This window comes from Vicugna pacos, chromosome 12 (genome assembly GCF_048564905.1).
Source record: "Vicugna pacos chromosome 12, VicPac4, whole genome shotgun sequence".
Classification (NCBI taxonomy): domain Eukaryota; kingdom Metazoa; phylum Chordata; class Mammalia; order Artiodactyla; family Camelidae; genus Vicugna; species Vicugna pacos.
The window spans coordinates 12,718,012-12,740,528 of NC_132998.1; the positions used below are offsets into that span (position 1 = coordinate 12,718,012).

The 22,517-nt window shown below is 42.7% G+C and overlaps 1 protein-coding gene and 1 long non-coding RNA gene across 6 annotated transcripts in view; one reads left to right on the plus strand and one right to left on the minus strand.

Moving 5' to 3' along the window:
* Positions 1-1,583: 1,583 nt before the first annotated feature.
* LOC140700124 (uncharacterized) lies at positions 1,584-16,611 on the minus strand. The gene is made up of 3 exons (XR_012078351.1): positions 16,479-16,611; positions 8,861-9,052; positions 1,584-1,873 (listed from the first exon to the last, which is right to left on the minus strand). It is a non-coding gene; the product is annotated as an uncharacterized lncRNA (long non-coding RNA).
* A 246-nt stretch (positions 16,612-16,857) lies between these two features.
* The window catches only part of FMNL3 (formin like 3), a 51,994-nt gene continuing 46,334 nt past the window's right edge, over positions 16,858-22,517 (plus strand). For all 5 annotated transcript variants that reach the window (XM_072972836.1, XM_072972837.1, XM_031683019.2 and 2 more), the window contains exon 1: positions 16,858-17,245. In XM_072972836.1, coding sequence (XP_072828937.1) covers positions 17,120-17,245 — 126 coding nt within the window. In that variant the 5' untranslated portion in view covers positions 16,858-17,119. The remainder of the gene's footprint in view (positions 17,246-22,517) is intronic.

The following is a 22,517-nucleotide window of genomic DNA, read 5'->3' on the forward strand; positions in this document are numbered from 1 at the left end:
ATTTTAAAATCTGTAATGATTTCTTGTTCTAAATTAATGTTGACTTTATTACATAATTTTGTATTCTTTTTCTTAACTATGCCTTACAAGTATAGATGTTTCAGGCTGCACAAAGCATAGATCTACACCTGCCTCTCATTTTCCAAGTGAGGAAACAGGTCCATGGACAGAAAAGGTTCTGGAAAAATAAGATAGGAAATTTAGATTAAGCATTTGATCAGTGGAGATTGCATCAGAATGCAGGTTTTAGGAAACTGCTTCCTAGAAGGATAGAATATCTTCTGAGTAAAGAATACAAATGTGCGGGGTATGATTCTCAGTCCACAAACTCAGATATACAATAAACATTTTATTTTCTATAGTGCACCCTAATGTTTACTCTGAACCTTATACCACTGGAATGGGAGAAAATGTATTATCAGTCTTCCCTGGAGTTTCCTCTCCCTACCTGACCCTAATTTCTGCCACATTTCTGGGGCTAAAGTGCTTGGGAACAGGGCCTATCTGGTTCCTGGTCATCAATTCACACAAGTTGCTGCAGAGGTTTTTACCTTTGTATTGGTGTGGTCCTTTTAGGTACAGCAGTAGCTATTTCCATGCTATATTTAAGGCACAAGAAATCTTTTGTCAAGCAAATACTGAATTATCCACTTAGAACAAGCGGTTACTAAGAGTTTGACCTGTACAGTGTTGACTAACATAGGTTACTCATTCACTGATAACATAAGATTATTCACTCCATTTCTGGTTCAGGGTCTCTCATGAGGTTGCGGTCAGATGTCAGCCAGGTATGCAGTCATCCAAAGGCTTGACTGGAGCTAGAGGAATTAACTTCCAAGCTATGGCAGACAGTTTGGTGCTGGATGTTGGTGGGGGGCCTTCGATCCTCTCCAAATGGGCTCCTCCATAGGGCTGTTTCAATGTCCTTACAGCATGAGGGCTGGCTTCTCTCAGAGGGAGCAATCCCAATGGCAGAGAGAACTAGATGAAAGCTTTTTTTATGACTTATTCTCATAAATTGCATAGCAATCACTCTTTCATAATAATACCCATATTCCCAGACCCCTGTCCAGGGTTCTGTGCTTCAGAGGTCCTCATGCTTTGGAGGGCCTTCGTGGAAATTTTCTAAATCTCCCTCATGTGCCTCGGACCAGCCTGCGCCAGTAGTGCTTTGAGGCTCAGCCCAGACCAGGTCCTGTGTGAGCCCTTATCCTAATTTCTCCCTTGCATGACATTCTCCAATCCCAGGATGCTGGAGGAACTCTGGAACTCATGCCTATGGCATTTTTCCAAGACACTGTGACCAGGTCTCAACTCCAAGAGGGCATTCTGGTGAGCTGATCACTCTTGCTAGCCAGCACAGTATATCTTTTGTGGAATTGCATGAGACTGAGCCTCCAGAATCATGTTCACATGCCCACTTAGTGGCCAGACAGAAGATGAGCTCGGGGCTCTGGGTTACCAACCGTGCTCCACCAACCCTCGGGCCTGTGTCATGTGTGTTGGTCCCTGTATTGATCCTTTCCTGTCAGTGTTCTGACTGTGGAGCTATGTGTGGTCCATTGCACCAGAGGACAACAGAGTGACAGCAGGCATGTTTTATCCAGTACATCACCACATACAACCCCTGCCCCAACCACCCCATCACTGCCATGCAAGGCAATCACTCCGTTTCCTCGAAAGACTCTGGGACATATATCAGACAGTCCTCTGGGAGTAGTTCCACCTTTCTCCTCCAAGATCATTTCTGGGTGCTTCTGAGACTTGTTCCACAGTGCTGAAAGTGCCCAACTAATGTCCTCTTTTGCTTCTGAATGATGTGATAACAGTGTTCTCCCCCATGCCAGTTGTGGTGAATCACTATGCTATACACCTGAAACAAACAGAATACTGTAAATCAACTATACTTCAATTAAAAAAAAAACAGGGTATAGCTCAGTGGTAGAGTCTGTGCTTAGCATGCACAAGGTCCTGGTCTCAATCCCTAGTACCTACATTAACAACAACAACAAAAACCAGTGTTACTGTTACTTTTCTCCATGTAGGAGATCTGAAATTAGCCAGGAATGACATATTTAACTGTAGAGAACATGAAGAACTTGAGTCCTGAACATGAACAGGAAGGAATAGTACCTGGACACTGAGGAGTCATCACATCCTCTGATATGTGCAATAAACTGTTATCTCTTCTCTATCCATTATTCTAAATCTTCATCAGTAAATCATATACCTCACACAGGCTCATAAGTTTAGTCAGACATTTTTAAAATGAGATATAATTCACATACTATAAAATTCATCCTTTTAAGCTGCATAATTCAGTGTCTTTCTAGTATATTTACAAGGTTATGCAACCATCACCACTATCTAATCCTAGAACATTTTCATTGCCCCAGAAAGAACCCATTATCAATCACACCCAACTCCCCTCTCTCCTCAGTGCTGGCAACCATTAACTTACTTTCTGTCTCTGAATTTACCTATTCTGGACATTTCATATAACAGAATCATATAGTATGTGGCTTTTTGTATCTAACTTCTTAAACTAAGTTTCATTCATGTTGTAGCATGTATCAGTACTTCACTCCTTTTTATGGTTGAATCGTATCCCATTGTATGGCAATACCACATTTTGTTTGTCCATTCATGCATTGACATTTGGGTTGTTTCCACTCTTTGGCTATTGTGAGTAATGCTGCTGTGAACATTTGTGTATAAGTTTTTGTGTGGACATATGTTTTCATTTCTTTTGTGTATATTCCTAGAAGTGGAATTGCTGGGTCACTGAAGCCATAATTGGGGTTTTTTTTTTTTTAATGACTTCGAATGCTTTGACACTTATCATGTCTATTTCCTCTCTTGATCTTATGGCTACTTCACATAACACACTACAGAAGAAGTGATGCTGTGTGACTGCCAAGGCTAGGTTGTGAAATACTGTGAAGCTTCTGCCTGTTTTTCTTGGAGCACTTGTTCTTGGGACAATTCTGGAGACTCTCTTAGAACCCAGCTGCTGGCCTGTGTGTTTAAGTTACTTGAAGGGGATCATGTTTAGGTGCTCCCATTGACGGTCCCATCTGAATCCCACTTTGGAGTCATCCTAGCCCAGATGCTACACATGTGAGTGATGGAGGCTTCAAATGATTCTAGCCTCCAGATATTTCTAGCAGTTCAAGTCTTCCCAGCTGATACCCTGCTGAGACCTGTCCAAACTTGTCTCATAGAATCCACAGGCCTAATAAAATGGTTGTTGGTTTATGCCAAGTTTGGGGTGGCATAGATAACTGTGTTATTTCTACAGACCAATAAGAAAAAGACCGAAACCAACATTAAAATGAGCAAAGAGTTTAAAGAGGCAATTCACCCAAGAGAAAACCCAAATGGCCAATAAACACATGAAAGTATGTTCATTCACAATAGTAATTGGAAAAATGCAAATTGAAACAATTGTATACCATTTTACACAAGATTGGCAAAATCAAAAAGCCTGACAGCTCCAGCATTGGTGAAGAAATGGAAAAACAGGAAATCATCACTCTTGGTATAACGGAAAACTAGCATAAACATTTTGGAGAACAATTTAACAAGGCCAAGCAAAGCTGAAATGAACTCACCCACAACTTCTAGGCATATATTTTAATGTATATGTATAAAGGTGCCTCAGAGGAGGATGGTTGGTGTATGAGATTAGAGAAAGGAGATTTCACATATTTATAATAACCTACTTACATGAGAAATTATCTGAAGCAAAAGTTGTGTAATACTAAAATTGATTAATTTTGAACAATGGGCACTTGGGCATTTATTATTATTCTTAGTGCTTTTCTGGGTTTCCCCTTCTAAACTTTTCAAATTGAAGGAAAATAAAAATTTAAATATTAAAAAAATTCCTATTCGTTTTAGGTATATGTGAAGTACTTCTATTTTGAGTGGGCCTGTGTCAATAAAATCCCATTTAGGAAGATAGAATACAAATGGGTGAAGCAGACAAGGTTTGCCTATAATACAAATAGTTTTTAAAAACTCTGCCTGCTTTACGCCATTCATATCATCCTCCTGGCTCTGAAGATATTTGGGTTTACTGACTCTCAGGCCCCTGTAGACTTCCCACAACCCCTGTCCTGTCTCCAATCCAGGAGAGGGAAATTCTTCTTAGTTTGGTGGTCCTTCTCCTTTCTTATCTTGCCAAGACACTATGCCCACACCCTTAAGGACTTTGTCAAGGAGGGATATGCTTGGCAGGCGTTATTTATTCATCAGCTCTGCCCTACTTTCCTAATCCCCCCAACCCCTTCCCCAACCAAGGCAATAAGCATAAAGCCAACTAACTGCTTGATAGGGGAAAATAGGGGAGAAACAAAGTAGAATGTCTTAAAATGGGATTTAAGGCATTCAACCATAGCTGCCATGTTTGGAGAAACTACCATCTCATAGGCATTATATGCTAGATCCTTTTACAGTGTCGTGAAATTTAAACAGACAAGATTCCTAAATTAGACTGCATTCTTCCCCCTTGCTTCTTTATTTGTCCACATCACTGTCTACCCTTTGGTTCCTATTCTACCCACTAATGCCAAGCTCAATTATATAAAAGTCACCTCCCAAGAGAGCTTGGAACCTGGCTTTTAGAAAGCATAGAAATATTCTTGGAAAATGGTTCAAGCAGACTGTTTCTATATAGGACAGAGGCCCAGGGAAATCAGTCCACCTGAAAATCCTCAGTGTATATGTCCAACCTAAAGTTAAAGGAACAGGAGACCAACCATCCATTTACCTGGGTCTGAGGGGTTTTCCAGGATGCAGGATGTTCAGTGCTAAAACCAGGACAGGCAAATCATGCTGATTGGCAGCCCCAAACCTGAGACAGAGTGGAGGTTGTAGGATGGAGGGCTACGTAGGGAAGATGATAGGAGAAGAGAGAGCTAAGTAATCTCCTCTAACAGAAATGAATTTGAAGGAAAATTCTGTTGGGTTTCCAATTATTTCAAAGAGCATAGATGTAACTAATGATGAAGAAGCAAAAGACCTCAGGAAGACCTCTTAGACTTTGCAATTTCTTCATATTTGTAATTTGTTATCCTTTGTCTGTTTTTTTAAGTGAGCAGGAGCAAAACACTTGTGATTATAGGTAGTTTTATTTTTTTTCTTTTTACTGTGCCATCTATAAGAATACTAGTTAATATGTATAGTATACTGCTTCTTACATGCTAGACAGTGTCTAAGATGCTTTGTATGTATCAACTAATTTAATCCTTGCAATCACCCAGGGAGGCAGGAGCAAGTATTACATTTAAAATGAAGAAACTAAGACTCAAAACAGTTTGCCCAAGATCACCAAGCAAATTTGAGTTCTGAATACCTCATTCCAAAGTACATACTCTTAATGATGAAGCTATACTGCTTCTCATTGTAAAATTGGCATATATTGTTAATATGATTAGCAGGCTGGATTCCTCAGCATAGGGCAAGGATAGACAACTTGGAATGACTTGGTACCACAGTCTCAACTCAACTGTAGGAAGGCTGAGTGGTTCCCCAACAAATGGCAGTAAACATGGGTTCCTTGAGGTCATTTTTTTCTGTATCTCACACCTTTCCTTATCTACTTTTATAAGCCCAATCCCTCCTTCAAACTCACTGACCTTGTTCTGCCCAGTGGTTATGAGAACAAGCAGCTAAGAGGAATGAAACCCACTAAAATCCACACCATCACCTATAAATGTGTGAGTATTTAACACTGTTTAAGATTCAGGAGGAGCCTTTCACATACCAGATCTTATTTGCAATTCTGTTAACATCTGATGGACAGGAGTGAAGCAAACTGAGCTATCTTTTTCCAATTATGGGCTATTTGTATTATGGTCTATTGTTACTGAAGACTGACAGGAGAAAAAAACTACAAAATACAGTTTGCAGTATTTTGCACTATTCAACTCAACCCCTTCTAACTTTTCAGAGTGCGGTGATAACAGTAACAAAGGTATTAGAAGAATATTTTATTCTTTTCAAAGTAATTTTCTGTAATTCACTTTATCTGTATAACAACTCAGTGGAGAAGGTAATGCAGATATTATTAATCCCATTTTACAGATGAGGAAGCTGAAACTCAACAGTTTCCGTAAAGAGCTATGGGAGAGGCTTCATTTTAGAAGTAATTATCTCTCTCCTTTTCACTGTGGAGCCTCAGTCTGTTTCAGATCAATTTCTTCAGTATTTCCCAGTACTTTAAAGTCTACACTCTTCTAACCCATTACCATTTCCAAGCCCCAAACACTTGGCCAACCTTTTCATCTGCTTCCCCTGGTCCTGCCTGTCACTTAGAGAAGGTAGTGAAACCAAGCAAAGGGCTCATTTGGCTGCAACATAGAAAGCCAACCTCTGACAGTGCCAGTTTGCAGCAAAGTGAGGATTTATTGCAGGGCACCAAGCGAGGGAGTGGAATAGAAGCCTCAGGTCCACTTGCACTTGGTTTTTGAGTTAGGGTTTTTGTTTTTTTTCTTAACGAGAAAGAGCAAAGAGGCTGGGATTAGTTATCATCGTGCGACATTTCTATGACATTTCTTAATTGTAGTTTTGGGAGTCAGGATATCTCTGGTTTTTGATCCTCTAGCCAGGTGGTCCATGGCTCAGGGGTCTGTTAGCTCATCTTTCCCTGGAGAAACTACCTGAGTTTGTACAGTAGTGATGTTATCTACAACAGCAGTTTTAGTCATTAATGTCATTATTGACAACAGCAATTTTAGCCATCTGATTCTGACTGATTAGCATTAAGTTAGTACAGGATTGAGGTCAGAGGGGACAAGAAAGGGAATAAGATTTTGGATAGAGAGGTTAATTATTAACTCAGCAAGGGAACTCAGTTTTAGGGGAACTTGGTTTCAGTAGAAAGGTACTACATTTGTGTAACCATCTCTTACTGCACTCACTCCCTAAATCACTATTCACAACTGATGAGCCAAATCATTTCTTCCTTAAGGCTTCCACGTCTTTTTTTCCTTGCCTTACTGTGATGGTTTTACAGTAGGTCCACAAGTTCTTTGAGACTCCTCCTTTCAAGAGGTGGAGCTTGAGTCTCCTTTTACGGGTGAACTGGACTTAAATGAGTTGCTTCTCATAAATAGAATGCAGATCTTCCTCAACTTACAATGGGGCTACATCTCAATAAACCCATTATAAATTGAAATTATTAAGTGCTGAATAGTTCATGTAATTTATTGAATGCTGTACTGAAAGTGAAAAGCGTAATGGTTGTGTGGGTCCAGAATGGTTGTAAGTGTGTTGGTTGTTTACCCTCATGTCACGTGGCTGACTGGGAGCTGCAGCTGCCTGCTACTGCCCAGCGTCAGGAGAGAATATAGTGCTGCATATCAGTAGCCTAGGAAAAGATTAAAATTTAAAATTTGAACTACAGTTTCTACTGAATGTTATTGCTTTCACACCATCACAAAGGTGAAGAATCGTTAAGTTGAACAATGGCAAGTTGGGGACCTTCTATGAAGTGGAAGTGGTGACAATCAGGAGAACTAGGTTAGAAAAAGCGCTGCACCTTCTTCTCTGCTCTCTCTCTGATCACTCATGACCAGCAGCCATGTCAGGAGGACACTCAAGCAGCCCTGGGGGAAAGGCCCAGGTGGTGAGGAACTGAAGCCTTTTGCCAGCAGCTAGCAAGGAAGTAAGGCATCCTGCCAAAGGCCATGTAAATGAGGCATCCTAAGAGCAGTCAAGCCTTCAGATGACTGGAGCTCCAGCCAATAGCTTTATTGCAGCCTCATGAGCTACTCTGAGCCAGAAGCACCCAGCTAAGCCTCTCCTGACTCTGAGAAACTGTAAGATAAATAACTTTTTGGGGGGCAGTTGTTGTCTCAAGCCTCAAAGTTTTGAGGTAATTTGTTAAGCAGAAATATATAACTAATACCCTTAGTCAGTTTCCTTTCCTGATTCCAGCTAATAATGTGATAAAGCTTGAGGTTTTCACAGCTTGAGCACAAGGGTGCCAACCATTGGAGTAAAGAGGGCAACTAAATGACAAGGAGATTCTGTGGAAGAACTAGGCACATGACCCAATTATTGTTTTAAAACCATCTTTCTAGCTAATTTGTGGCAAATAGATTGTGAGGGTGTAACAGGGAAGAAAAAGGATCTGACTCCATATTGGATCTGTTTCTTTTACTTTAATCTTTGTATTCTATTGCTTTTGCTACAAGTTAATCACTAAAGGGATGTTGCCAGAAGTTTAATTTATACATAATGGCCCATCTCTGGGAACCCTGCCTCTCAGGTAATGAGTGTTAAGCTAAAATACCCTCCTCACAGGAAACACCTAACCGGGCCCACCTGTGAATGAGTACAGGAAGAAAGAAATTAACATGCCCCTCCAGAGGCTGACCGGAAATAGGAAATGTTTGACTTTACTTCCTCCCCTTTTAGTATAAAAGAAGCCTGAATTCTAACTCAGGCAAAAGTTCTTTGGGACACTAGTCTACCATCTTCTCGGTCTCCTGGCTTTCCAAATAAAGTCTCTATTCCTTGCTCCAACAACTCATCCATCGATTTATTAGCATGTCATGCAGTGAGCAGTATGAGCTTGGACTCGGTAACAAGAGAACAAAAGTGGCATTCAAAAAAGGAGTTATAGGAATAGAACAAGCAAGAGAGAATGTGGGCTTGGACCAGAAGGGCAACGTGTGAAGATGGAGAGAACCAAATGGACATTTTACAGAATAGGGAAGTTTTGTGTTTTGTGTGTGGGGAAGGCTGGCTTCTGTCTAAAATCACTTTCTTCAGGGGAACCAATGCCTTCTAACTGCTAAATCCAAAAACCCAATGGCCTTTTTCTAATCATTCTCCTCCTTGAAATTACCTCTTCCATTGGCTTTGCTGGTGCAGCAGTACCTGGCTCCCCGTCATGCACTCAGACGTTCCATGTCTGTGTTTTTCTCCTCATTCCTCCATAACTCTCAATAACACCACAGTCTCTCTTTTACTCGGATTGAGACTTGGAGTTATTCTCAATTTTTCTCTCTTCTTTCTTCAACAAATATTTGTCAGCTCCCTAATATGCACCAGATGATATATTGAACGTTAGAGATACATTTGTGCGAATAGGCACGGCCCTAGCCTTTATGCAGTTTTCACTCTACTGGGAAAGACACATCAAACAATCGCATAGTGAATATATACAAAGAGTTCAGGCTTTTTTTCCCCCCAGTCTCTGCTTTATTTTAATTTTTAAATAACTTTATTTAGGTGTAATCGACATATTTAAGGGAAAACAATTTCATGAGTTTTGACATGAAAGCATCATTGTAATAAAGATAATGAATGTGTTCATTATGCCCCCAAACTTCCTCATGCCCCTTTGTAATCTCTCTTGCCTTCACCCTCCCCTATCGCTAGGTAGCCACTGATCTGCTTTCTATCACTATAGATTAGTTTGAATTTTCTGGAACTTAATGTCAGTGGAATCATACAGTTTGTACTTTTTTTTTTCCTTTGGCCTCTTTTGGGTTAGCATAAATTTGAGATTCACTCATTGTTATGATATCATAGTGCATTTCTTCTTATTCCTGAGATGTATGGATTACCATAATTTGTTTATCCATCATCAGGTGATGGACTTCGGGATTTTTTTTTTGCTGTTATACATAAAATGTCAAGAATATTTGTATATAATTCTTTGTGTTCCCATCTGTTTGCTTTTCATTGGGGTGACATCTAGGAGTAGGATGACTGAATCATATGGTAGGTATATGTTTAATTTTTTTAAATACTGCCAAATTGTTTTCCAAAGTGGTTGTACCATTCATTTTACATTCCCACCAGTATATGAGAGGTCCACTTTCTACATACACATCCTTACCAACACTCAGATAAAACGTTTTAATTTTAGGTGTATAGTGGTATCTCATTGTGGTTTTAATTTTTGCATTTTCTTAGTAACTAATGATGTTGAATATCTTTTGATGTGTTTATCTGTCATCCATATATCTTCTTCGGTGAACAATCTCTTTAACTCTTTTGCCCAATTTTTCTTTATTGGGCTGTTTTGTTTCTTATTGACTTTTGAGAGTTATTTCTATTTTCTGGATATAAGTCCTTTGTCAGATATGTGATTTGCAATAGAGTCTCCTAGTTTGTGGCTAATTTTTAGTTCTCTTAATAATGCCTTTCAAAGAACATTAGTTTTCAATTTTGATGAAATCTGGAATATACATTTGTTCTTTTAAGTACTAAGGACAGCTAAGAAATTTTGCCTCACCTAGGTCATAGAAAAGGACAAACTGTAGCTTGAGGGGAAGACTAAAGAGACCAGAACCAAAGACTAAATCAGCCACCAGGGTGGGCACTGGGCAAGGTGGGTGAGGGAGGAGGAAGAGACCCAGTTGCTGATAAGACTCTGGGTGGATTTTCATACAAGTAGAGTGAATACGGTTAAATAGCATTCAACATATATCCTCATATTCCCAGCATGTGTTCTCCTTCTAGTGTGCTGTCTTATACTGCAGAGGCTGGAAAGTTACGGATTATATTTCTCGGAATAATTGTAGGCAGTCAGATGTACTCAGGTGAGAAATAGAAGGCAGAAGTGAGACAAAGGCCATCATGCTGCTACTTTGGCTGTTTCTCTGGCAAGCAAGGCCACAGAGATGTGATGTATTTCTATTGCAGTAATCCAGTGATGCCTCAAGCTTTGCAAATATTGAGAGGCGGTTGCATCAGAGTGTAGCAGGGGCAATGTCCTGATAATAGCTTCCAGATCCCTGGATCCCATTTGTAACCATTTGTAATTTGTTATCAAACCCCATCATCAGTGGAGCCCTCCAGGTGCCCCACCCTCTCTGACTATGGAAGAGGTAGCAGCTTTCCTGGCTTTTGTCTTGTTCTGCAGCTCATGGCTAGGGTCTCAGCCCAGAGTGGACTCCTCTACAATTTCCAATTGATTTTGTAAGCACCTATGTCCTCATGTCCTTATGCTACTTGGAGGGGTTTTTGTTTCTTGCATTGAGCCCTGAGTGATACAAGCAGTCAGACTGTATCTGACAGGAATGATAAAGAATCAAAGGACTCCCGTGGTGTGGGAAGAATGTCACAATATATGAAGTCATTCATTTATTCAGTGAGCATGTAACAGACACAGAGTGGGTGCTATTGCTAGACGCTAGGAATGTCTGCCTGCCCTGAAGGAGCTTATGCAATCTGATGATTCATGATATGATGATAGAGATATGTTGGAACACTACGTGCCCCCGGACATGTTCTCATCGAATTTGGAGAAGTCATGAAAGAGGTGACCTGTAACCCTGGCTTTAGTAGATGAGTAGGAATTAGCCAGCAAAGAGGAAGGGGAAGATCCTCTGTCATGAACGGTGTAAATTTTTAAGAAAAACTTTAAAATGTCTGTATTCACATTTGCCCCTCTTCCCCGAGAGAGAGGAGGAGAGAGCAGATGTGTGTTTCTAAAGATCTTAGAGGAGGGGGCCAGGGATAAGGTAGGAGCTTCGTAGGTGGGGAGGACACAGGTGGAGGCAGAAGTTTAGAAGCATTTTGAGTAAGGAGGTGGAAGTAGTTGACCTAAGAGAGAATTATGGGTTTCCCTAGCTACTAAGGGTAAGGCAGCCTCAAGCTGGCCTCAACTTAGTCTTCTTTACTCTCTCACATCTCACAAGGGCATCGGAATGGCGTGGGATTCCAAGTCCAAGGCCAGGTTCAGTGCCAGGGTCTCTATTTACCAGCTATAAGAACTTGGACATATTACTGAACTTCTTTTAGTCTGTTTATTCATCTACGCAATGAGAATAATAATATCTTCCCCCCTCACAGTGTTGTGAAGGTCAAACCAGATAATGGATGTTAAAAGACATTATAAATTATAAAGCACTATAAAAATTTTAGTAACTATTATCTAATAGGTAACTAAGTCTTGTTGATTCTACCTCAGGTGTATCTCTGTTATAGACTGAATCGTGTCCTCCCTAAATTCATACATTGAAGCCCTATGCCCGAGTGTGACAGTATTTGGTGACAGGGCCTTTAAGGAGACAATTAAGGTTAAAGGAGGTCATGGTGAGGCACTAATTGGATAGGATGGTGTCCTTATTAAGAAGAGGAAGAGACACTAGAGCCCTCTCTCTATGTGAGTGCGGAGGAAAGGCCACGTGAGGGCCCATCGATAAGGCAAACACCTATGAGCCAGGGAGAGAGGTCTCACCAGAAACCAACCCTGATGGCACCTTGATCTTGGATCTCTAGCTTCCAGGACTGTGAGAAAATAAATCTCTGTTGTTTAAGGCACCCATTCGCTGGTATTTTATTACAGCAGCCCGAGCAGACTAATGTAATCTTTCCCCCCAACTTCACTTCTCTTCATCCCCCCATCCTGATTTTGTTCAAGCCCTATCTTCTCCATATCATCTCTGCAGACCTCTCTGCATTCTCAAATGCCGCTAAAGGAATCATTCCAAAAACTATACTTAAAAACTGTCTAGGACACAGGACTATCTACAGCATGATCACGAGACCCCTCTGGACTTGATTCACCTGCCTTTCTAGCTTTGTCTCCTGTCCTCCCACTACATATCCTATGCTCCAGCCTTACTAAAATTCTTACCCTTCCTCTGAAATTCCACACTCTTTCACAGCCCTCCATTTTTGCCTGTACCCTTCCTCCTCTCTGAGCTGCCTTTTCCCCTTCCTGATCACCCCTCCTTCCATCACCTTCTCACCGCACTGTCTCAGTTTTTCCACTGGCACATCTATTTCTCCTTCAGCCCAGACTCGAGTGTTAATCTACTCCCCAGAGCCTTCAGCAGCACTTGGCACACCCCTCTATTACATCACTTATCACACTGTTCTGTAAACATTATTTTGAGAGTCTTTTCTACTAGAGTCTGAGAACCTGAAAGACACCTATTCATCACTGAATCTTCCTTTGTACTTGAAACAAAACAGGTACTGGATACATATGTCTTACATAAACAAATAAGAAAAGCCCACAGTCCAGACAAGACATACACAAAAAAATTGAACAACAAAAGGCAGTAGAGGAACCATGAGTTATATATCGGGTATCCTCCACGGCACCTAGCCCAGTGTCTTGCATGCAGTAGACTCTAGTAAATGTTGCTGAATTAAGTTTCAAAGAAAAAGTAGAGAAAGTAAGAGTCATGATCATTTAAATCTGGGAGAACTCCAGGATGGGATTTAAAAGCTGGTACCCACTAATGTAATGCCAATGATCCTATCTGGTGCCTTCAAACTTGCTCTATCCTCCTCCCCCTCTCTTTCTTATCTCCCTTGCTCCAGACTCTGAGCTCTTTGGAAGTTGGGGTGGGGGTGGGGGTGGGGGGTTGTCTATTCCTCATCTTTGTATCTTGCATGCTTTCTTTATGTACCGGTATCTAGCCAGATGCTTTACACATGATAAGCATCCAGTAGTGTTTGTTGCTTTTTGTTAAAAACCAACGATTTTGCTGAACCTGGGGGAGATTTGAATAAACCACATAGAAGAAAGCAGAAATCCAGATCAGGGACCCGGCAGGAGTTATTTGTTTCCTACTGCTGCTCTAACAAATTACCATAAAGTTGGCTTAAAACAACACAGATTTATTATCTTACAGTTCTAGAGGCTAGAAGTCTGAAAATAGGTCCTACAGGGCTAAAATTAAAGTGTTAGGGCCACGTTCCTTCCAGGGGCTCTAGGGGAGAAACTGCTTCCTTGTCTTTTCCAGTTTCTAGAGGCTGCTGCATTCATTGGCTTATGCCCCTGTATCACTGTCACCTCTGCTTTTGTTGTCACATCTCCTTCTCTCATTCTGTGCCTTCTGCCTCCCCCCTTCTTCCCCTTTAAGTACCCTTGTGGTTACACTGAGCCCACCCAGATAATCCAGGATTATCTTTCCATCTCAAGATTCTTAACTTAATCTCATCTGCAAAGTCACTTTTGTCACATAAAATAACATATTCACAGGTTCTAGGGATTAGGATGTGAGCACCTTGGGGAGCCATTATTCTGTCTACCACGACAACCAAAGCTGAAGACACAAGAATGAACACACAGCTAATGTTTGGAGATGGACCTTTCCAGCTGAAGCAAAGTGTTCATGAATATTAGAGCCAAGTAAGACAGGGAGAGTAGATTGAAGAGGTACTGGGGTTTGGAGATGATACGGATAATTAAACCCGGATTAAGTTTTGGCTTTATCCTGCATAAAGTAAGAAAGCTTTGAAGGTAGGTGAGCAGAGAGTTAACAATGAAAGAAGTAATTTAGCAGCCTCCAGAAGACTGTAGAGTATGTAAATTTGGTGGTCAAACAAGACCAAAAATAAAAGGTTTGGGACCAAGAGATCACACAAGGGTGAATACCTTGCTGTTTACTGTCTTGTCAAGTCTCTGCTAGATGTTCCTTAAGCTTCCATAATGAATGACTGATGAATTATTTCCCCTACTGAAGTCTCAATTTTTTTTTCTAGTGTTAAGTCCTCAGTTGTGTTATAACTCATCTGTCCTAGAAGAGTCTGCTACAGCAATTGGGAAAGTGCATGTTTGGGGTGGCGGTGGCAGGGAGGAAAAGAGGGGATAAGATGTGAGTTAATTGATTTGTCCAACCAATTGGAAGAGGCTGACCTCGGCAGTTTCAATGGTCTGCAAAGACAGGGACTCCACTTTTTGGTTGTAAGCAATAGAAACCTAACTCAGACTGACATGCAAAACTTTAGAATTTACCAGCTTTAAATTCTCCAGTCTCGTACATATCCAGTTGCCTAGTGGCTACCTCTACTCGGATGTCCAATCAGCAAATCAAACTCAACATGGCCAGAACACTATTCCTGATCTTCCCTTTCTGGCTTGCCCTCACCAGATCTACTCCCCCCACAATCTTTCTCCATTTCAGTTAATGAAAACTCCACCTTCCCAGTTGCTCAGGTCACATGCTTTGGAGTTAACTTTCATTAACCTTCCACATTCAAATTGTCAAACAATTCTATTGGCTCTACTTTCAAATCCATCGAGAATCTGACCATTTCTCTCTACTTGTACAGCTACTACCCTCCTCCAAACCACCATCATCTCTCACCCATATTATTGTAATAGCCTCCTAACTGGTCTTCCTACTCATGCCTCTATTCAGCTTGTTTTCAATGCAAGAGCCAGAAGCTCCTTTAAAACATAAGTTAGATCATGTCACCTCTCTGCTCAAAATCTTCCAATGGCTACCTATCCTACTCAGAGAAAAACCAAAGTCCTTGCAGCAGCCTACAATGCCCTGCACAATATGGCTTCTGGTTACCTTTCTGACCTCATCTTTTACTACTCTTTCCCTTGCTCATTGCACTCTCACCACACTGGCCTCCTTCCTGTTCCTCTAACACATCAGACATAGAATGCACCTGACATTTCCTCTGTCTGGATCATTCTTTCCCCAGATAGTCACATGGAGTACTTCCTTTCTTCAGATCTTTATCCAAATGTTATCTTAGCAGTGAGGTCTGCTGTGATTGTCCTGTTTAAAATATTAACCCCCTTCCACCTCTTTCCCCTTTCAGTTTTATTTTTATTTACACTTAATCACTAACATCTATACATTTTACTTATTTAGTTTGTTGTCTACCTCTTTTCCTACCCAGAGTGCAAATTCTGAGAGCAAAATGTATGCCTTTTTTATTCACAGATGTACCTTCAATGCCTAAAACTATATCTGACATATAATAAGCTTCTTAGTAAATATTTGTTCAATAAATGAATGAAAAATCAAAGTGATAACTTCAGGCATGGTTGGATTCAGGTTCTCAGCGTGTTATTAAAACTCTCTATCTTTTAGCTTTGCCTTCCTTTTCATTGGCTTTATTCTCAGGCAGTCTTGAGGTGTTATAGTTGATGGCATAACAGCCACCGGCAGCTCCAGATTTACAGCCTTAATGGGAAGAGAGTGCCTCTTTCTTGATTATTCCAGTGAAAGCCTTAGAAATGAGTGTTATATTCTGGGCTTAGGTCAAGTGTTAATCCCTTAAACAGTGTCTAAAGGTAGAGGAAGAAAATACTGTAATTGGCCAGGCCAGGGTCATGGGGCCTCCTGGAATGGGGGTGAAGTCACTGAGAACAAGGGAACATAGTCCCCTAAAAGGAAATGGCGTGCTGTCACTTGAAGAAGAAGGAGGTAGGCCTGGCTGGCAGCAACAACAGATGTCCATCACATCATAAATGATGACCCACCAGGCAGACCTAGCCCAGAACAGCATTCTCCTGCCCCTCCATTTCCACATCCAATCAGAACAATCTGAACGCTGGTAAAGTCCTCTCCTAAACGCCTTTTCATCTGTCTCTGTCAGTTAAAGTATTCCCCACCCCTGAATGTCCGGTTCAAATATGATCTCCCTTATGGTGACTTTTTAACAGATGAGGTCTCTCCCCCACTCCTGGGCAGCCTAGTTGTTCCTACTTCTTTGGTAGTTATCTTTTCTCACTATACCCTGTATCTTACCTAATTGTACACATTTTGAGCTGCTGTGGAAAAGGACCGTTTCCCGCGTTTCCGAGCAGACATCTATCTCAACGCCCTCAGCAACTGCGAGGATTAGATACGCACCAAGGCCGCCAGGGCGCGCCAAGCGTCAGGCGCGAGGCCGCCAGGGGCGGGAGGCACTGTGATTGGCAGTTGCGGCCGTCAATCGGGCACAGGCGCGGGCGGGGCGGGGCGGGGCGCCCGGGAGGCCTGTGGGTGAGAGGCGGGGCCTGCATGAATGGGGCGCGCGGCGCGCGGCTGCAATCGGCGCTCGGGGGGGAAGCAGGAGTCCCGGCCGGGAGTGGGTGGGAGGAAGCGAAGTGGGGGGGAAGGGGAAGAGCGCGGGGGGCGGGGAGGGGCAGCGTCGGGGCGGCGCGCCGAGAGCGGCGAGGAGGAGGGTGTGAGCCAGAGCCGTGGCCGTGGTGCCGGTCGCTTTGGTGCCGCTGTCCGCTGCGTCGCCTCCCGCCGGACCCCGAGGAGCCCCCGGCAGCCCTTACCCAGCAGAGGAGTCGGGACTGGGGTAGCCCGCTCTGAGGGAGGAGCCGGGTCTAAGCGGCCGAGCCCAAGACCCTCGGGCGTGGGGGTGGGGGGCTGAGGCCCCTGAGGGGGCCCCCGCCGCGATGGGCAACCTGGAGAGCGCCGAGGGGGGCCCGGGAGAGCCGCCCTCTGTCTCGCTGCTGCCGCCGCCCGGCAAGATGCCGATGCCTGAGCCCTGTGAGCTGGAAGAGAGGTTCGCCTTGGTGCTGGTGAGAGCTGAGCCTGGTCCCTTCCCCCTCCTACCGTCCCGCCAGGTCCTGGCGCTCTGGGTGGGATTTTACCCGGGTTCCCCAATCTGGCCCAACACTTCAGTCAGGGCGCCGACAGACGTCGGGCCCCAGTGCCTTCCCAGGAACTTCAGAGCAGCCCCGACGGGGACCTCCCGAACGACGCCTCATCTGCTGGACACTTTAGAAGGAGGGGTCCCCAGCCTGGGACCGCCCCAGGATCCAGAATTCTTCCTCTTCCCTCCCCCTTCTGCCTCCCTTCCCACTTCTTGCCACTTCCCTGACAGTCTCCCCGGGTCCCTTGAATTCTCATGCCAAAGCCTCTGGCGGGTGCGGGAGAATTCAGAAGCTCAGGGCCAGCCCACCCTTAAGCGTAGGTCCGACTATGACTCTGACTAGGGAGACTGCCTCTCATGTTAACATGGAGGCTTTCCAGGGAGTGGGTCCTACTCCCAGCCCGGACCAGATGTTTGGGGGAGCGGAGGGGGAATAAAGGGGGCCTGGCAGCTCTTGAAGGGGGTGGAATAAAGAGTGATGCCATTCTTCTTATTTTCAGAACGGCCTGCAGGCATCCTGCAAAGTTACAGTGGGTTTGCCTAAAAGGGCTGAACATGTGGATGAGCCATTTCACTAGTGTATTTTTCCAATTGAAACAATACACACAAACCATCCCGCCTCCTCCTCCCCTCCTTTTTATGTTAAGCCCTAGTGGCTGTTGTGCTTTTTGCCTGTCCTTCTTTTTAGTCTTTCTGTAGGTTCTTAAGTGATCTGTATGGATGAGTTTTTAGAGCTGACTTTGAGACTCTTCTTTGGTGTGGGAATTGGACCTTAATGTCAGTGGCTCTGTGGACAGAGAGGATCTGTTGGAGCTAAAAATGAAGTTTTGGAGAAAGAAAGTGAACTACGTGATAGAACATTTGCTAACAGAGGTAAATCTTAGAGAAACTTAGGGAAATAGTTCCCAGTTCTTCAAAGAACTCTCTAAGAGGCAGTGTTAATGCTGCAGTTATTGTTACTATGGCCTGAAGGGCTGACTTTGCCTTTGCCTGTAAGGAGGGATAAGCTGTGGACTTAGCAGCCTTATTGGATTTCATCTGCTTTGGAATAGGAAGATTAGATCTGTTGGCATCAGTGAAGCTGTCTAGAGATCCTGGCCTCTCTGATAGTGCAGAGCCTGACATCAGCCCACTGGCACCACAGCCAGATCAGAGAGGGTCCATGGGGTTCCCAGGGGAAGCTGGCACCTCTCTGCCCATTAGCTCTGTGAAGGGCCAAAGGGATCTGGGCCACACATCCTGTGGCTCTCTGCATTTCCCCCAGCCTCCTCAGGGCAATGGCGTGACTCAGTGATTACTAATGTGCTGTGGCCATCTCAGAGCCTGAGGAGGAGAGCCTGGGACTCGGTACCCTTGAGAACAAGAGCTCAACTGTTGGGGAAAAGAGTGGGAGGGAATCTGCACTCCAGTGGGGGTGTGAAAATCCCCATCGAGTGGCATGAGGTAGCTACAGAAATTGGAGAGAAAAGGATGGTCAGAGGTGGACTGGGTAGGGGGCTACCTTAGGTAGGGGCCCAGCTGTTTGTTGTGAGAGCTCACAACCAGAGTTGATCTTATCCTCATTGGAGTTTGGTTGACAAGTTTGTTTAGTTGGCAAATTAATGGCTTGATATTCACAAAATGCACATGGTATCCTGATTACTAGCCCGGACCACCCACTTGCAAACCTTCCTTTCTATATAAAGTTTTGATTTGTTTCCTTGTGGCTTTTGGTCTTGTTTCTGTGTGCCTGAGCTGTTGCTGCTGGGTTTGGAACAGGGCAGGCCAGGGCTAGTTAGCTATCTTAGAAGAGAAGGGGATTTTACCTCTGTTTTCCAACACAGGGGAGTCATGCTTTCTTGGGGATTTGAGTTCTTCTCTGGGGGCTCTTAAAGACCCCTCTTTCCTCTGTTCCTGAAACATGCCCTTTTCCACCATCCTTTGAAAACAGTGCTGGCTGTTGGATGTTTGACCCTGGAATAGGCTCAGGTGTATTTCCTGACAGTCAGGAGAAGCATAGCGTAGTAGGAAAAGCAGGGGTTCTGTCTTAGCAATTGTCTTAACCTCCCTAAGCCCAGATTTCCTCATCTGTACAATGGGGCTAATAATTCGCATCCTGGGAGGATTTTGAGAAGCAGGTGAGCCATGTATATAAGGTGCTTGGCATCCAGTAGGTACTCAATATAGATTAGTTTCTTTTCTTGATTGTGTAAAAGAGTCAGATAAGTTTCTCCATTTTCACCATTTTCTTTCCCAGATTGTCAGCTTCAGTATGATTGATCTGGTTTATGTAAAAGCTATTTGGTGGTTTTATTGAGATGATGTGCTAGTGTCCTGGTTAAACATATAGATTTTCAAGTCAAAGTGGGCTCAAGTACTGGCCCCTCTTAGTCTCCAGTTAGAACAGTGACTTCAAACAAGTTACTTAACCTCTCTGAGTCTTAGTTTCCTCTTATAAATGGAGATAATAATAGTATTTGCCACATGAGGTTATTGTGTGAATTTAACGAAATTAGAAGTCAGGTACTTAGTGAGCAGAGTCTGACATCTACTATATGTTTAGTAAATAGCCATTTAAAAATTTGTAGCTTTTAGCAGTGACTCAGGTCTAAGATCACTTGTGTTCCCAAAAAGGCATTAAGTTCAGAAATCTCATGAAACCAATTACTGCATTCTGTATAGCCAGTCTCAGAGTATGCTGCTGCTGTCACATAGAGGGCTTCCCCAGTCCCAATATATCTATGGAAAACCCCCCTGAAAAGCACCCTGGCTGGGGAAGTTGTATCATTGCTGAGTCAAGACCACAGGCTCCTAGCTTTCTAGTGCTGACATATGATCTGACCCACAGCCTGTCAGCTGAGGTTGGAGAACTCGAGGTCTGAAGCTATGAGGTGATTTGTGCAGGACATTGATCCCAAGAGTCCTAACCCAACCCAGTGCCCTAATCCAGGGCTTCCCTACTGGTATGCTGGGATACTGACCCCCTCAGCCCTGGGGGCAGCTGAGATCCTGAATCGGTCCCCTCTGGCCAGATCTGCTTCCAATATTTACCCAGTTTACTGTACAAATAGTGTTATTTTCTAGTTGTGCTCTGATATTAAAAAGATTTGAAACTAGTGTTTCCTCTGGATCCTTTGTTACTCCCTGTCTTGGCAGCAGCCTCCATTCTCTTGAGGACTGAGAAGTTTAGGATGGACAGTTATTGGAATTCCTCTTTATTAATTCTTGTATGAGAGCTGATCTCTAGTCTGGCAAAGCCGCCCTCTGTAATTTGGTCCAGACTAGATTACTACCCAACCTTAGTTACCCAGAAACTAGTATACTGGCCAGTACTGGCCTTTCCTTAGAGAGGGGAGGCAGAGGGCTTTAATGGTTTAAAAGGATAGCTGCCTGCCTTTGCTGGGTTTGCACCCTGATTTTTCTGTTTGCTGGCTTATTACAAATTTGAAACAAAGTCTAAAATCTAATGCCAGAAAAAGCTCTGAATATCCCTCAAGAGGAAGCTCTCAGGGCATGAGGATGGGGTTGTGTGACAGGCTGTCCCTGCTGTGGCTCCTCCTTTAACATTTCCCTCGTGATGACTGATGAGTTGCGGTTTTGCTGTAAGTGTAGCATTGATGTGGGGGTTAAGCTGACCTGGGTGCTAGTTGTCAAGAGCCTTTGAGGGGCCTCCTTTGACACAGAAAGGGGCTGGGAAAAACTTGGACTAAATATCAAGTTCCAAATCGCCATGATGGAAATGTTTTTCCCAGCTCTGGGGATTGTGGTGAATTAGTTCAGGCTGGAATAAGACTTGGGGGAGGGAAAGGGCCCTTGACAGCAGCTGGTCAGAAGAACCCCCTTGTTTAGAGACCCCACTGAGAAGACCCTAGGCCACAGAGAGGAGCCTCATTCCTTGACCTTCCCCTGTGACCCTGCTTTAGACTGGGGGAGGTGTGGGGAGTAGGTGGGAGGGAGATGAAACTGCTGCGGTGGACTCCTTGTCATTGGGAATGTTTTCATTGCTCAATGGGAGACTCAGCTTTTTTTCTTTTTTCTCTTAAAGTAATACTCATTCTCTTAAAAAAAAAAAGTGTGGGCAATTTAAAAATTAGAAACGATCAAAGATTTAGATTGAAGAAAAAAATCCATATTTTCTCCATTATTTTAGCAAATGGAGACAATGTGTTTTAAAACCTTTCAATTTTTTTTGTCTACATAGGGTTTTGTACAGTGTTGCAATTGTAGCATGTATGTGTAGATATGTGTACAAACACATATATATATCCAATTTGGCTCCTTCTCCCCTGCTTTTGTTATTTCATTAGTTTTTCCAGGGTAGTCTTTGTAAACATTTTTAAATGCTTGTACAATGGTCTGTAAAGTAAATGTTCCATTGTTTACTTAACTGTCCTCCTATTGTTGGACATTTAGGCTGTTTGCTTCTGTTTGCCATGGCAAGCAATGCTATAATGAACATCTTGGTGTACCTTTTCAATAGTTAGTTTTCCTTAGGATAGAAACCCCAAATTGAAGTTGCTAGATTGTGGGATATAATGTTTTTAAGGTCCTAAATATGTATTTCCAAACGGTTTTTTAAAGAGATTAATGCATGTGAGTGTCCTTATAGCGAGGCAGGAGGATTAAGAAAAGCTTTTCTCCAGATTATGGAAGTAAGACATGTTTATTAAGCAAATTTAAAAGTAAAGAATATAAAAAGTATAAATTATATAGAAAAGTATAAAGAGAATTAAAATCACCTGTAATCTCTCCATCTACTATTAACATTTTGATGTACTTATTCACATTTTAACAATTAGAGTCATACTGTGCATATTGTTTTATAAACTGACTTTTAATTTCACTATTTTAAACATTTTCTCATTTGTTTAAATATTTTTCAGTATCGTGATTTCATGGCTGCAAAGTACTACAAAATATAGTATTTTATTACCACCTTATCTTATATTTTTCCCCTTTTGTTGCTACTGTAATTAACACTGATGACTATCCTGTGCATAAATATTTGTGTGTATCTCTAATTATTTCTTTGGGATAAATTGCTAGAAGTAGAATTATTGGACCAAAGGTATATGCTTTTTTTAAATTGTAGTATAGTAATGTGGTTTTTCAAGGCCTTTGAGAAGTATGCCTTCTAAAAATGTTGTATCAATTGGTTTTTCCACGGATAATGTGTCTCCCTTTCTCTGTAAGCAAACTAGTACTGAATGGTTTAACTT